Source organism: Monodelphis domestica, chromosome 2, assembly GCF_027887165.1.
Source record: "Monodelphis domestica isolate mMonDom1 chromosome 2, mMonDom1.pri, whole genome shotgun sequence".
NCBI lineage: Eukaryota > Metazoa > Chordata > Mammalia > Didelphimorphia > Didelphidae > Monodelphis > Monodelphis domestica.
In genome coordinates this window covers 176,717,299-176,733,542 of record NC_077228.1, presented here as the reverse complement: position 1 = coordinate 176,733,542, position 16,244 = coordinate 176,717,299, and the positions used below count along the sequence as shown (strand labels likewise).

Genomic DNA, 16,244 nt, shown 5'->3' with positions numbered 1-16,244 from the left:
AAAAGTTGTAATTAATGACCAAAGGCATATAAAGTTCTACCATACTTCCAATAATAGATAATGAATAAAAGCAAGCTCTTATAGTTAATCACTGAAAATTTATTATGTATCTACTATGTGCCAGGCACTTTGGTAATCCCTGAGTATTTAAAGAAAGATGTCAAATAACTGTTAAGCAGTTCACAATCTAATTGAGGAACACAAAAATCAATAAACATTTATGAACTAAGCGATACATTAAAGAATTTTGGGGATAGGGAGGTGAGCCTGACTTCTGCATGCTTAACTAAATCCAGAAACCCTGCAAGTAGAATATAGTGAGATGGGTGCCCTGGGTACCTTTCTTAAATGAAGGATCTTAGAGGAATTCTCAGACTTCCTATCTTCATGCTTTCTAATTTGAGGGTGGTGGGATATGGGCAGGGAGTACTGAGGAAGTACTAATTTCAGAGTTGATGTTGTCTTGAAGGATGATGATTTATTTTAGGAAATTATGATGATGTTCAGGAGAGGATCCAGGTGAGAAATGATTGTTATTAGCTATTTTAATAACTATTTGTATGTATATATAATTAAATATATTTTTATTTAAATAATATTTTTATAATATAAATAAAATAAATATAATAAAATATATTTTATTTATATTATATATAATAAAAATAAATAGAATTAAATAATAAAAATAATTAACTATATATAATAATTAATAACTAATTAGTTATTAGTGTTGGTTTTAGCACAAATTATGCTGAAATGAAGATTCTGTTATCAGATGAATAAGCCAGCTTAAAAAAGGCCCTGGTCATCCAGAATAAAAAAAAGTAAATATTTTGATGAAATGGAGTGTAGAAAAAATTCATTTGCTAGTTAGTATAAGGGTCAGAATGTAAGGGATAAAAATAAAATGGTTGGATAAGAGTGTAGTCGCCAGGAATTATTGCTCAATTCCAAATGACTTTTTATGGTAGTTTATTTACAAAAGGAGAAAGTGAAAATAATAAAATCAGAGAAAGTAGATATTTACTCTAGCCTGTTCCAAACCAGGCAAGGCTTCAGAGGCCCCAGCAAAGGAGGCCCAGAGGTAAATTAAACAAGGCGTTTAGTCATTAGACCTCCTCCAAGATGAGAGGCCTCTCTGGAGACTAGTAGCTCCAGAACAAGCCAGGGAAAGGAGTCAGTTTTTTTCACTCATCCATGTAGTAGTTCTAAGGGAAAATAGAAAAAACCAGTCCGAGGTCCTCAGCTTGAGCTCCTCCAGGGTCTAGTTGAGGGCAAAATACCCCCTCAGAGGAAGTTCTTGCCACTTTTAAAGACCATTCCTTTCCTCACTTCCTGTGCCTTCCTTCCATTTTATGTGGACAGGCATGGGACAGCTAAAGCTTTGCTTAGGACTGCCCATGGGGAAGTCATTCTATTCTGATTCATCACCCAATTTCACACATGTGAGTCACAGACCTCCCCATACTTAAGAATAAGTGGAATGTATATGTTTTTGGTGATAAGATCTAAAAATGGGCAGGGAGAGTTAACCCCATCACCACAGTAGGAAACTATTTGGGGGAGAGTGCCATATGTTGTGGAGAAGGGAGGTGATCCCAAATACTCGGTGCAAGAAGTTATATTGAGGGGGACAGTGAAAGAAGTAAGGAGAAGGAATCACAGAGTCAAAAGTTCTTCTGTGACCTTTTTATTCAGATTCAATTTTAAATCACTTCAGTGCAATATTTTTTCTGTAGCTTTCTGTAGAGACTAAAACTAAAAAATTAGTTTTCTAAGTAGAATTCTTGTTTTGTAATGAAATTTAATTTTATTAACATTTTACTTCATTTTCTAAGTGACTCAAAGTTATTCATTTTTCAAATAATATGGCTGAATTATGGAGGAGGTGAGAGAAGGAAATGAAATTCATATTTGAAGTGGATGAGATCCACATGCAAAACTTAAAAAGTGACAATATTTTGAAAGCTTTTAAAAGTATTGAGATAAATAATATGAAGATTTATAGTTTTTCATTGGGTATGAGATTCTTCTGAATACATCAGTGAATACCTATTTTAGAATTTTAGATAACATTCTGTCCAGGAAAAGACAAAAATTATTATCATCCTAGATAGTTTCCAGGACATTGTGACTTGGCTCTTAGCACTTAAGAAATATAGTTTATTGTGTCATCTGTAGTGAGGTATATAAACATTTAAAGTATATCTTAATAAAAATTCTATATTTTAGGAGTTTTATTAAATGATCATTAGAAATCAAGGAATAAACAGGATACAAAATAAAAAATCATGTGCCCGTGACTAATTAGTCATTTCAAAATCCCCACCATGATTGCTACATAATGCCAAAGAGGGTGTGGGAGGAGTTACAGCCAACTAAATACCAATAGTGTGATCTCACCAATGTGGAGATGCAGGAGAGATTATAGGGGATTTTGGGAAATACTAAGGACTTTTGGGGAATGAAGTCAAAGGTTCAAAATCTCTATTTATACATGTATAGCTGCTGTTTATAACGGTAATGTTCTGTATACTCGGTTAATATAATTCTGGTACTTCCAGTGGTTTTTCTTCCAACTTATCTGTCTATTCAGTCAGTCTGTTAACTAGCATTTATTAATGGCCTATTGCATGCTAGGTATCATGCTCAACATTTGGGTATACAAAGACAGGCAAAAAGGAATCCTTACTTTCAAGAATCTTATGATATAATGGAAGCAATAAAAGGCAAACTACTATCTACAAATGAGAATATTTTGAGGGTAATTTCAGAAGACACTAAAAATAAGGAGGACTAGGAAAATTTTCTTTCGGGAAGTAGGACTTTAGATGAGATTTGAAGGAAACTAGGATGCATAAGTGAGGAGTAAGCAGTTCAAGCATGGGACACAGAAGTTTTCCGTGGAAAAGTAGTTTCAAATTTAGTTGTTTGGCAGTCGAATTCAATTAATAAATGTTACAGGTGACAGAATGGTAGGAAGGACATTGGAGAGTTCCCCTCTACATAACTAGAAAATGAACCAAAACCTGATGGGAAAAATTCAAAAGTTATAGTGAGTCATTTGCCTAGCCTTGTTCCATAAAGGGAAGCAGAGAAGATCTGCAAATAGCGGGAATTTTTGATTCAGGTGCAATCTTCATAAGCACTTCAACATCCAGGAAGAAGCTGTGCACCACCATACCAGACCCATATCAAGGAACCAGCAGACTCAGACCTGGGACACTGTAATGGGGACATCTGTGAACTAGGAGCATTGTTACCCACTCCTCAGCTGTAAGTCACAGATCCAGGGCAGATCAAGGCATGGTAGTTTGATTAGTTAGGAAGGCCCTGGCTAGTGTAATCATGAAGAAGGAAATTCAGAAATCTGCTACAGTACTGTGGCCTAGATCCCAGGTACAGAGCAGGTTCTCATTTCTAGTATCTAGCCTGGCCTGCAGAGGAATAACCAGAGCAGGAATTCCAGAGCAAAGGGAGAATCTCCAATTTTGCCCTTTTTTAATGCACCAGTAAAGCTTTCTAGCTGTTTCATAGGGGTTGCGTCTAGCAATATTTTCTTGTTGCTTAAATGAGGATATGCACCAATAAAACTTTGCCCCACTTTAAACTACTTTGGGAGTACTGAAAGCTTGTAAGTCTCAAGCCTGTTCTTGAGATCATGGAATTCCACAACAATCAGTATCTCAAGAAAGCAGGAATACAGGGGGCAGCTGAGTAGCTCAGTGGATTGAGAGCCAGGCCTAGAGATGGGAGGTCCTAGGTTCAAATCTGGCCTCAGACACTTCTCAGCTGTGTGACCCTGGGGAAGTCACTTGACCCCCATTGCCTCGTCCTTACAACTCTTCTACCTTGGACGGAAGGTAAGGGTTTTAAAAAAAAAAAAAGCAGGAATACAATCAGCCTAGACATTCTGCCTGGAAGTACATAGATTCTAACTTAAATAAGTCTGAAGATAGTAACTCAGTCAGTAAGCATTTATTAAATAAGTCTATTATGCAGCAACTACTTTGTTAAGTTTGGTTAGGAAAAGAGAAGAAAAGATAGTCCCCGCTCTTAAGGAGCTTATGATCTAATAGGGGAAATTATAAGCAAACAATTATGTGTAAGTTATTAATAGGTAATATTTAAGAAAAGGAAGTTGCTTAGAAATAAAAGGGTTTGAGAAAGGTTTCTTGTAAAAGTTGAAATTTTATATGGAATCTGAAAGAAGCCATGAAATTCAGGAGGCAGAGATGAAGTACAAGAGTATTCCAGGTATGATAAACAGCCAGGAAAAATGACTGTAGATGAAAGAAGGAATACCTTGTTTATGGAAACAGCCAGGAGCCCAGTGTCTCTGGCATTGAAGAATATGTGAGTGGGGACCAAAGTGAATATGGGAAAGACCAGGTGATGCATGGCTTTAAGTGCCAAAATAGGGCATTTGGTATTTATTTCTGCAATTAATAGGGAGCCATTGGACTTTAGTTGAGTAGGGTTTATTGAATATTCAGGGAGTGATGTGTCTGGACCTGCATTTTAAGAAAATCACTTTGGTAGCTGAATAGAGGATGAACTGTGAGTGGGGAGAGGCCTGAAGTAGGTAGACCCACCAGCTTTCAGGTCAAAGAGAAAATACTTCAGGCTGCCTGAAAGAATTAAAGTAGCAAGTTCTTGTAGTCAGGATCACAGGTGAGTTATCAGTCATCACTCTAAAGGAGAGGAAAACTTGGTATATAGTATTCCAGAATGCAGAAGCCAATATGGCTTACCTTCAAAAATAAGTTACTTAGCAAAGATGAGTAATGTTGGGGGAAAATGGATCTTAATGGAAATAGTGGACTTCTAAGCATTTAATTCTGATGAAAAGATCATGGCTGTGTGAAATCTTTGAATTTAAAACAAAGAAGTGAAGAAATACATAAATTGTTAAACATGACTAACAGTGACAAGGGACCAAACAAATTATAAACTGCTTACATTCTCATGTAATCATCATAGATCATATAGGAGTCAAATAAGACCTGGCACTTCTTTTATTATCTTGCTAATCTTAAAAACCTGGAAAGATGGGACAAGGAATGTCAGGAGAAAAAAGGGAGGGAATAAGCACTTATATAGTACCTACCTAGTATGTGCTTAGCACTTCAAAAATATCTCATTTGATCCTCAGGATAAGCCTGGGAGTTACATGCCATTATTAACTCCAGTTTACAGTTAAAGAAATTGAGACAAACAATAAGTGACTTATTATCTTAGGCTGGATTTGAATTTATATCTCCTTAACCCTAGGACTAAAACTCTGTGGACTTACTCCACCTAGCTGCCTTTTCTCACATAATCAGTGTGCACAAGTGGACATTTTTACAAAGAGGAGGGAGTGAAGGGAATAATTGATTCTTCGACCTCAGTCTTATCTAAACTAGTTAAAGAAGAATCATAATAGAATTCAGTACAGAATTACCTCTCAGTCAAGAGAGAAATAGTATGATAAAGGGAATCAGAGGGAGTGTAGATTAAAATAGGGATTAATCCTAAGCAAAACAAATGATAAGCATATACAGAAATATTTTTTGTTCTCTTCAAGCAAAGTGAGGGAATCCAAGGGGTTGTACATAAATTGAGGAATGGATGAACAAATTATGGAATAGAAATGTGATGGAATTCAATTGTTGAACTCTTAGACCAATCCAGAGCATTAATGAGGAAAATTGCTATCTACTTCCTGGCAGAGAAGTAAAGGATTCTGAATGCAGAATAGGAAAATGATTTTCCAACATGGCCATGCACAAATTCATTTTGATTGACAATCTCTGTCTTTAGTTTAGTTTTCCTTGTGTTCTCACTTGGGAGCTGGCAGTAGAGTGAGAGAATAAGAAGTTGGATTTTGACTAATGAAAAATAGAAAATATTTTTAAAAATTGAATTAAAAATGTAAAAATAATAAATGTTTGTTAAATTGAAATGAATAAAAATTTGTTAAGCACCTGCTATGTGTCGATCACTGTGCTATGTTCTGAGGATATAAAAACAAGAGGGAAAATAATCCCTCCCCTTGTACAACTGGAGTAGAACAGAATGTGCACATAAAAGTATGTACATTTTAGTTTTAGAGAATCACTAACAACACATAAAGTTCTTTACTTTGTAGATTGTAGCACTTGATCTAATTTTTGGTGGGACCCTTGAGAGTTCCAAGAAATAGTGAATCTATCACTGTAAGTCCCTTGAGGGCAAGGACTATCTTTTTAAAAATTTGTCTCCCCAGTGCTTAGCATAGTGCTTGACACATACTAGGTGTGTAATAAATTCTTATTGCAAATGCATGTTTTTCAAAGCATTTTCAGTGTATTTAGACAATCATCTGGTTTAATAAGACTTGGATTATTAATTAAAAATATTTCCATTTGAACTCAGAAATAAGAGTGACTTCTATGTAGAAGGGATTGTGTTACATGTTTTAGGGGAAAATAAATTCAATATATATAATACTATTTCTGCTCATGGAATCTGGTAGGTAGATAAAATTATACACCAAACTTTTTCACTACTGAAGTTGACATATATTCAAATAGAAATATAATGTAAGACAAAAGATAACCTATTTTAAAGGAAAACATTTCAGTGGATTTTTGTATAGTATATGTACCCAAGTATTGTGGATCTTAACTTTTTCCATTCTTGTCAAATAAGGAATCTATTCTTCATTTATTGCATTTTCTCTGCATTAAAAATGGCCCAGAATACCAATATATTATTTAATTTTTGAAATACAACATATGAGTAAGTTGAGAACTCACTTTAGTTACTATGAAAGTAAAATTCTTTTATACCCTGTAAAGAATGGATTTCTTTTTTGACTCTTTCAACTTCTAGCAGAATCTTGCACATTGTAGTTGTTTAATAAATACAGGTATAATTGATCATTTGAATATGCAGAATTCAATTTAATTCCAGAAATATTTCAGAGAACTAGACTTGGGATACAGTTCATATATAGGACACTGCCCCAACCCTCATGGAACTTTAGCAAGAGAATATGATGTATAGACAGATAATTATGATATTTAAAAGTATTTATTAGGTCGAAAAAAATTACATGAAGTATGGTTGTAGAAAGAGCCATTAAGAATTTGAAAAATCAAGTTTTTGTGGGAGGGGTAGCATTTCATTTGGATTTTTAAAGACCTTTTAGGAAGGTAGGAACTCAGTGGGTTGGAGAGAATAGAAAGTATTCTAGGCATATGGAATAGGATAAGCAAATTTACTTTACTGTTATCTAAGTTGTTATTTCTAGACTGTGAATTTGGGTGCTAAGTGCTACTGATAACATTAGGCTGATTCCTTATATACATTAGTTGATGTACAAAGAAGAGATTTTTCTGGGCTTGAAGCCAGTTTTTTTTTTTAATTTCAAAGATTAAAAATATATGTATTCTGTAGTTTAAGAATTCTTCTCCTTGGTCTGCTTATTCTTATTTTTATTTCAGGGTGAAAAAGTTAACTATGAGAAGTTTAGAAACTGGCTACTACAAAACAAAGATGCTTTCACTTTTTCCCGATGGCTACTATCTGGAGGTGTTTATGTTACTCTCACTGATGACAGTGATACCCCTACTTTCTACCAAACTCTGGCTGGAGTCACACATTGTAAGTAAATGTTATTTCATTCTTGTCTCTGATAATTTTCTGCTTTGTTCACTTTTTTCCTGTTACACATTGTATAATTTCTGAAAAGAGACCTTTGTTTCTCAGTGATAATTGGTGATATTCAGTCTGTTGGCTTGAGTTGAATTTTTGACAGTCAAACATTATTCTGAGAGACTGATGGAATTCTTGTTAGACCTAACCGCATCCTTGTTTATGTTTTGGATCATTTATTTGAAATATAAGTACATTTGCTTAGATGTTTCTTCTTTCTTCACTCATTACTACCAGTATAGGTGACATGTAGGGACATCTATTAATTTTCTTGTGGTAGATGGTTTGGAGACATTTGTTTTCATTTTGTGGTGCACATTAACTTGTTTTTTTTCCCCTACTCTTTAAGTGTGTGAGTGAACACTTTGTGTGAATAAATAGTGTTTGGGACCAAAAGTATATGCAGAACCTGCAAGTGTCATCTGTTTTTTTACAAAATTATTGCTTTTCTAAGTGCAGTCTCTAAACAGGTTAAAAATGACATAGCTAGATTTTAGGAGAGGTCTAGTTGAATTCACTGCTATGTTAAGGATTGGAATGCAAGTACTTCTTTCTTTTTTGAATTTAGTCTCCATATTTAGGAAATATTTCATTTTTTTGTGGTCTGCTTTTTAAATTGATCTTAAAATTAATATATCCTTTTAAAATAAATTTTACCATAAACCCTAATAAACAAATAGAAATAGACATTCTGAAAATTGTTTCTAGTAAAGTAATTTTTGGTGACATTTAAAAATTTTTTGATGAAGTCTGTATGTTAATTATGGTATCAAAATCTGATTTGTTTTGTGGGTAGTATGTGGTCAAGTTTATAAGAATGTAAGACTAAATTTAGGTTAGGATTAGGAACTCAGAAAAATGATGATTTACATTAAATGCCATTCAGTAAGTCAGCAAGCATTTATTAAGCTACTATTTTGTTCTTGGGACTGAGTTAAGGTCTGAAGATACAAAGACAAAAATGAAACAGATTCTAAGAAATAGAGTTGTATTCCAGACATAGGCAAAAGCACAGAAACATGAGATAGAACATCTTGTCTGGGGAATGGAATAGCAAGATGCAAGTTTCATTGAGTTGATGAGGTCAGAAGCCAGTTTGCAAAGATTGAGAAAAGTCAAGGAAAGTAGACAGTTTTTTCTATAACTTTGACCTTTTGAAAAGGATCTCTCTCTCTCTCTCTCTCTCTCTCTCTCTCTCTCTCTCTCTCTCTCTCTCTCTCTCTCTCTCTCTCTCTCTAATGATAAAATGATAGCTTGAGCAGGGAATGGCAAGGTTTCTAGAGTGTTTTTAAAAGGGGGAGATTTGGTCTTGTTTATAGCTAGCAAGGAACCAGTAGGTAGGAAAAGTTTGAAGATACAACAGAGAAGGGTTGATTGATTTTGGAAGCACTTAACTTGAGGAGATAGAGAATGGGGTCAGTGGTGTCCATTTAAATGTTTGCCTTTTGCAAGGAAAAGGGGCCAGTTACTCAACAGAAACTGGAGTTAAGTAGGAAATTTCCAAGTAATACAGTAGTTGATATTCCCAATGACTTTTTTCCTATGTGAGTTTTGTCTAGTTTCAACTCTTAATCCCATGTAAGCTTTATTAGGTTTTACTTTTATGTTTTCTTGTGATTCTGTGTGAATCAACTAATTTTTCTAGTGGCATTTTTTTAGATCAGTGGTCTGCAAATTGTTAAGATCATGTCTTGAACCCAAGGTTCATGTTGTCAACCTACTAGAGAATGGGAAGGGAGGTCACATTTTCTCTGCCCTGTGATAGCTGTTTTGGAGCTTGTCCATAACACAACCACACATATCTTGTGTCTTTATCTCTTGACTTGTCGCCATTATTTTCCTTTCCTCCACTCTTTTAGTTTGCAACCTGTTCCACCCTGCTCCCCTCTTTCCCCATCCCCGTACCCTCATTTCACACTCCAACACATCCACTTTTTTCCCTCTGATCACCTTGTGGTTAAGCAAGGCATAAGCAGGTCTTGATAGGGCTTCTGCTTTAGGGCAATCAATGAGTGACTGATAGGTAAGAACTCTGGCACCTCCTTTTAATTATGGGTGGGACAGTGAATTGTGGAGGATCACCAGGCATGGGGTAGGTTGTGATCTTCATGGTGGGTACTATTGCCTTCTCTTTCCCCTAACCTACCTGTCTTCCATACTGCCATTTTTGTTGAGTCGCCAAGTTTGGAAACCTTGGTATCATCTTCACTCTCTCCATATATGCAGTCTGTTTCCATATCCTGTATAGTTTTTACTTCATTTCTCACATCTGTCCCCTTCTTTCTATACTGTTACAGCTACTATTCTAGTTTAGATCTTAATACCTCTAGTCTTTACTATAGCTGGAGCTTCTAACTGGTATCTCAGGAAGTTCTGATTCATTCCTGACTCAGACACATTTACTAGCATTGTGACCCTGGGCAACTCACTTAACCTCTGTTTGCTCTTCTGTAAAATGGAAATAATAATAGCACCTATTCACCAAGGATTGGTAAAGTAATTTGCAAACCATAAAGTGCTCTATCAATGGTGACTGCTGCTGTTGCAGCAACAGCAATTTATCCTCACAGAGTTCTTGAAATGAAAGTATAGGTCTGGTCATTTCACTGTCTTATGTAAACTCCAGTATCTCCTGTTGACTCTAGGATCAAGTATTATTTTATTTCTGATCTTTTAAAATATCTATTTTTGGTATCAGTTTTATAATTTATAGAATTTTAAATATAACAGTATATGTAAATACTTCAGAGTAAATATACTTTATATTGAAGAATATTGCTTAAGATAAATACAAAAATTTATTTCTCCCAAAAATATGGACCTTGCTTTGATTTCAGCTGTACATTGATAGTGAAGTATTAATTTCTCCTGTAGCCTGTTCTTTTGCTGATGCCCAGTGTAGCTGCTTAATAGGTTTTGTTAAATGGGGGGAAAAAAACTACCACACCTCCAAAAACCTTTTGCTTACAAGCTCATTTCTCTTAGAAATATTAAGATAAAGTTAACATTTTAATGACTGTTGATCAAGTTATTAGTATATCTATGTAGCTTTGATTCTAGAGCCCACTCTGTCAATAGATTTTCTCCATATAGAATATTTAGTAAGCTAAACTTTTCAAGTAATATATCAAGTGTATAAATTTGCTATGATTAAATATCGGGAATAGTATTAACTAATTTAGAAATAGAAAATATCTATTGTAAGGCATTAGTATCTCTATTTAAAGTTGTTTAATGAGCCGAGGCATCTAGAAAACAAAAAAATTTCAATTTTTCATTTGTAAATAACATTTATATTAAAATGCAACTGGTTTTAATTACATGTCTAAACAGAATCTTAAAATAAATTTTGAGGTCACAGTAAGTTGAACACACTGTCATTTTTAATCATATTTTGTTCCATTTCACTTAAATCACAAACAGAACAGCAGTGTAACCATTTTAGTTCAAAGTTAGAATAATTTATTGATTTCATTTACTATAGTTTTGGGGTTTATCATGACAATGTTTATATTTCATTCTTTGAAGCTTTAAGAACTGCTACTAGATTTGCCTTTCATTTTAAAGAAATATTTGTATGTATTACACAAAACTTAAACTTGAGTAAAAAAAAGGCTTCTAAGTACATAAACTTGAGCTAATGTTAACTAAGTTTTGTCAGAAGAAAAGTTTTCTATTGTAACATTAACTTTTCAGGTTAATTATATATAATCAGATGATTTAATCTATTATGGATTTTAAAAAACAAAATTTATAATTAAGTTAATGTTAATTTGCATTCTAGCTCAATATACAGAAAACCTTTTTCAATGAACTTCTTTAGAAGTAATGAATAAGGAGGCAGCTGGGTGGCTCAATGGATTGAGAGCCAGGCCCAGAGATGGGAGGTCCTGGGTTCAGATATGTATGATCTCAGACACTTCCTAGCTGTGTGACCCTGGGCAGGTCACCTGACTCCCCATTTCCTAGCCTTTATCACTCTTCTGCCTAAGAACAAATACACAGTATTGATTCCAAGATGGAAAGTAGGGGTTAAAAAAAAAGAGAGAGAAGTAATGAAAAAAAAGAAAGAAGATGGAAAGTAAGGGTTAAAAAAAAAAGAAAGAAGTAATGGGTGCTAAAATAGGGTTCTGGGCCTTGAGTCAGAAAGACCGAAGTTCAAATTTGGACCAAGATACTTATTAGCTATATGACTGTGGGCAGGTTATTTAGCTTCTGTTTGTCTCAGTTTCCTCGGCTGTTAAATAGGGATATTAATAGTATCTATGTCCCAGAGTTATTTTGAGGGTCAAATGAGATCCAGAATCCAGGATGTGACTCCCTAGTGATCGAATTTTAGTGGCTTCCTATTTCTTCTAGGATAAACTATAATCCCCTCTGTTTTAAGCTCTTTACAACCTCAACCCTAGATATCTTTTCTAGTCTTTTTACACATATATAGTCAATATTGTCCAACTTAGCTGTTCTTCACAGTTGATGTTCCATCTTTGTTTTTGCACTGACCATGCTTGTAAGGCACCCCCTCCTTATTTTCACTCATAGAGTGCCTTTCTTCCCTGTAAGCTCTGTCTTCTGCATGAAGCTTTTCTTGATTCCCTAAAGTGCTCATACTCGACCCCCTCATTGACAGTTTTTGTGTATATTTGTATTTATTCATTTTAATATTATGCTTTATGTATAGGTATATGTTTATATCCAAATATAAATTTGCAGCATTCAAAAATATATGTATATCTGTGTATATATATGCATGAGATTGTGAGAGAGTATAAATAGGTGTCTGGATGAATTCTGTTTTAGATGAGGAAAGAGACTTGCTGTTAAATCCTTGGTTAGAAGCAAAATTAAAAAAAAAAGTGTGTGTATTTGTGGATATGTATCTCCCCTCAAAGATTAAACCTTAAGTTTCTGGCCTTTTCCCTATCTTGGCTTCCATTGGTATACCTTTTTTCACTTCTATCTTGTGTAGTTATAGGCTGACACAGAGAAACAATTTAAGAAATTGATCAAACTTTACAACATAATGGATTTTTGTGGCCAATCTGTACTGTTGCTTATAGTAATTCACAAGTTTTTTGTGCCTTTTCCCAACATGTTTGCTAGCAGCAACAAATTTTTAAAGTTTTCAAAATAGTCCTTTCTGTTTATCTGTCAGCACTTCCTTTAGTCCAGTTCTCTGGATTAGCTGCTTCTTTAGGCCCTAACTTTTGGGATTACAATCCTTGTGGCTTGGTCACTCTAATACTATGCTTTCATATTGGAGTGAGTACTTCTTCCCCACTGTTTGGAATAGGGCCTGGTTCTTTATTTTTCTTTTTATCTGTGTTATAACTTTTAGAGCTTATTTTTTTTCCTGTCTTTGCTTCAAAGCATGCTATACAGTCCCTTTACTTATATGTTTGTTTTTTTTTTTTTGCTTATCTCAATTTGAAATTCTTCCATGACCCTGAACTCATTTTTTCTTCACTTTTTCTCTTAGGTTCCAATAATACTTGGTGGTTTTCAAGGAGCAAGTTGTTTTAAGAGAAGGGGTTGGTTGGTATTGATTGGTATATACTGGTTTGTTCTTGAATCTTTTAGGGGTATATCAGAATCAAAAAAGGTCAGATATGTGGGTGTAAAAAGCTATCCTTCCTTAGTCCTTTTGTAAATTAATTTTTGTGATTTTCCTTTCTTTTCTCAGGTTATTTTCAAATGATTACTTTTCATTATTCCTCTATTCTGTTAATTCTTAATTTCCATTGATCTTGTCTGGGTCATTAATGGATTGTATATTTACCAGATAAAATAGATCAGTAACAAACTGGAAAGATTGAATTTCTTGAGACTTGAAATTTACTTGAATCAGCTCTAGGTGCCATTATTGAGAGACTCTTAAACTTATTTTTGAACTCCATGCCATTCCTTAGAAATACTGTGTATAATCAGGGGAAAGCTCTGTGATAACTCTTACAAATTTTGTTCATAATTTTAGGAGGTTGAAAAATATCTTTCAAGTTTTCACAATTATCATGTAGGGCAGAAGTTATTAGAAAGTAGAAAAACATGAAGAAATTTTATTGTAAAAACAACTGATCTCAAAAATATCAATGAAAGATAGTTTAAATATCAAATTTAATAAATTCAGTATTTAAGAATTAATTGGAATATGTGTGAAAGTGATGAACAAAAAAAACCTAGACATTATATCTCAAGAAATCATAAAAGAAAATTGCCCAGATATTTTAGAACCAGGGGGGAAAGTAAAAGTGGAAGAGAATCTACTTCTTATCTTCTGAAAGAAGTTCCCAAAGGAAAACTCCCAAGAATATTATTTCCAAAATCCAGAGGTCTCATATCAAAGAAAAAATATTGCAAGAAGTGAGAAAAATAATAATTTATGTACCACGGGACCACAATCAAGATCACACAAGATTTAGCTGCCATCACCTTAAAGGAATTGAGAATGCGGATTATGATATTCCAGATGGCAAAGAGATCTTTTTATCAAGAATAACTGATAAGAAAAACTGACTGTGGTTGTAAAAAGGAAAAAAATAGAACTTTAGTGAAATAGAGAATTTCTTGGTATTTCTAATGAAAATGTCAGAATTGAGTTAGAAAATTTGTTTTACAAACATAGAAGTGAAGAGAAGCAAAAAAAGGTAGACATGAGTGAGCATTCATAAGAGTATAAGCAAAGTTAAAATGTTTGTATAGGGAAAAGATCTCACTAACCCATCAGAACACTATTATCATCTCATATCACAAAATCTGTCTGACTAGATGGAGGGCCTGGGAATGAATGTAATGTTTTGACAATCTCAAAAGAAGAATGGAAAGAGTAAGGATTAAACTCACTGGGAGGGAGCAAAAGGGAGAGGAACAATGGGTTGATAAGGGAAGTGTAGAGGTTGACAAAAAATTGAGAGATACTTTAATGCTGTTACAAGGGAATCACTTTAAAAGACTGATATATATTAATTTAAGGTCGCCAAGGAATCAGCTATGTAATTCCTAAATGAAAACTTAAGTCAGCCGTCAATCTTTTATGGAGTTTAATTACAATAGGAGGAAGTAATTAGAGATAGAGAGAGAGAAAAAGGGAGAGAAGGAAATAGGGCTTAAATACCCCTTCTGTTTAGGCTGGGCCAAAAGGCCCAAGCCCTTAGATAGCTGGGGCAAAGAAAAGAGATCAGTCCCTATTACTCACGTGACCAAAATGGAGAAACACCTTCAGCTTCCTTCAGAGCAAGCTTCTCAGAGCCCACACGAACCACACCGACCCACTACTCAACCCCCCCCCCCCCCCTCAAGTCTTCAGACCCTCCTATCTTTCAGGAAACCATCCAAGTTCCTCCCCTCAGTTCTCCCATCTACCAATCACTGTTCATCAATTTCCCTGTGCCAATGGAGGCTCTAGCTTAACCCAGGACCGCCCAGAGGTTTCTGGCTTTTGCACATGTCTGTTGAAGGTCATATTTTCAAATGATTAAATCTTTGCTCCTTTGCTACAGCCCTTTCTAAATCCTGTTAACCTGAGTAGGGTAGAGATTGGAATAATTAAATTTTGATCTAGGCTGCAGCCCTTACTCAATCCTGTTAGGACTGAATAGGGTGGAGATTTATTCCAAGTATCTCCATTGTATCAATTCTAAAATCAATCATGACTCAAAGAAATTCCTGTTCTATGCTTAAGCATAGGTCAAAGTCCTTTCCATTGTTCAGCAAAGGGTTTCTGTCCTAAAGTAATCTTAAGAAGGGAAGAGAAGGAACCTCCCATGCCAATGGGGTTCCCATTCCAATAGACTATCAGTAAGAAATTTTCCAAGTATGAAATATCCCAATGGTGAAATTTCCAACATTTATAAGTCTAAGGAAATTTGAGGTTTACAATGCACTTTTGGTGTTGTTGTAAACTAGTCCACCCATTCCCGAAGGCAATTTAGAACTCTTCCCAAAATTTTGTTTAACTGTGAATACCCTTTGTTTCAGTGGTACTGTCAATACCATAATGATTTTAAAGAACAAGGAAAAAGACTCATATATACAAAAAGAGTATTTAGTGCATCTCTTTGTATTGGATGAATTGATGCAGAATGAAATGAAAAAAGACTTGGAGATCTCCATACACTAACCATAACCATAGTATCAAGAAAAATAGCTTTCAAAAACCTCAGAACACCAAACATAGCAACGAATGATAGTGAATTAAAAAGACTATTGATGAAACATAAGTGTAAGGATGAGGATATTAAGGTAATAAACAAACAGTTGTTTGTTTTTTAATCGTCCTGACCCTCCATCTTGGAATCAATACTATCTATTGGTTCCAAGGCAGAAGAGTGGTAAAGGGCTAAGCAATGGGGATTAAGTGACTTGCCCAGGGTCACCCAGCTAGGAAGTATCTGAGGCCAGATCTGAATCCAGAACCTCTCATCTCAGGGCCTGACTTTAAATCTGCTGAGCCACCTCGCTGCCCCACAACAGTTGGGTTTTTTAGTTAATTTTTTTATATGTATAGATATATACACATACTTAAACTATATATAATAAAAGTTTATTTTTTATGGATTATTTAA

General features: G+C 34.6%; 1 protein-coding gene across 1 annotated transcript in view; it reads left to right on the top strand.

Annotated features, from left to right (window-relative positions):
- The window catches only part of USP32 (ubiquitin specific peptidase 32), a 258,739-nt gene that overhangs the window by 136,237 nt on the left and 106,258 nt on the right, over window positions 1-16,244 (top strand). Inside the window, exon 5 of the mRNA XM_007481750.2 lies at window positions 7,473-7,632. Within this exon, the coding sequence (XP_007481812.2) occupies window positions 7,473-7,632 (160 nt within the window). The remainder of the gene's footprint in view (window positions 1-7,472; window positions 7,633-16,244) is intronic.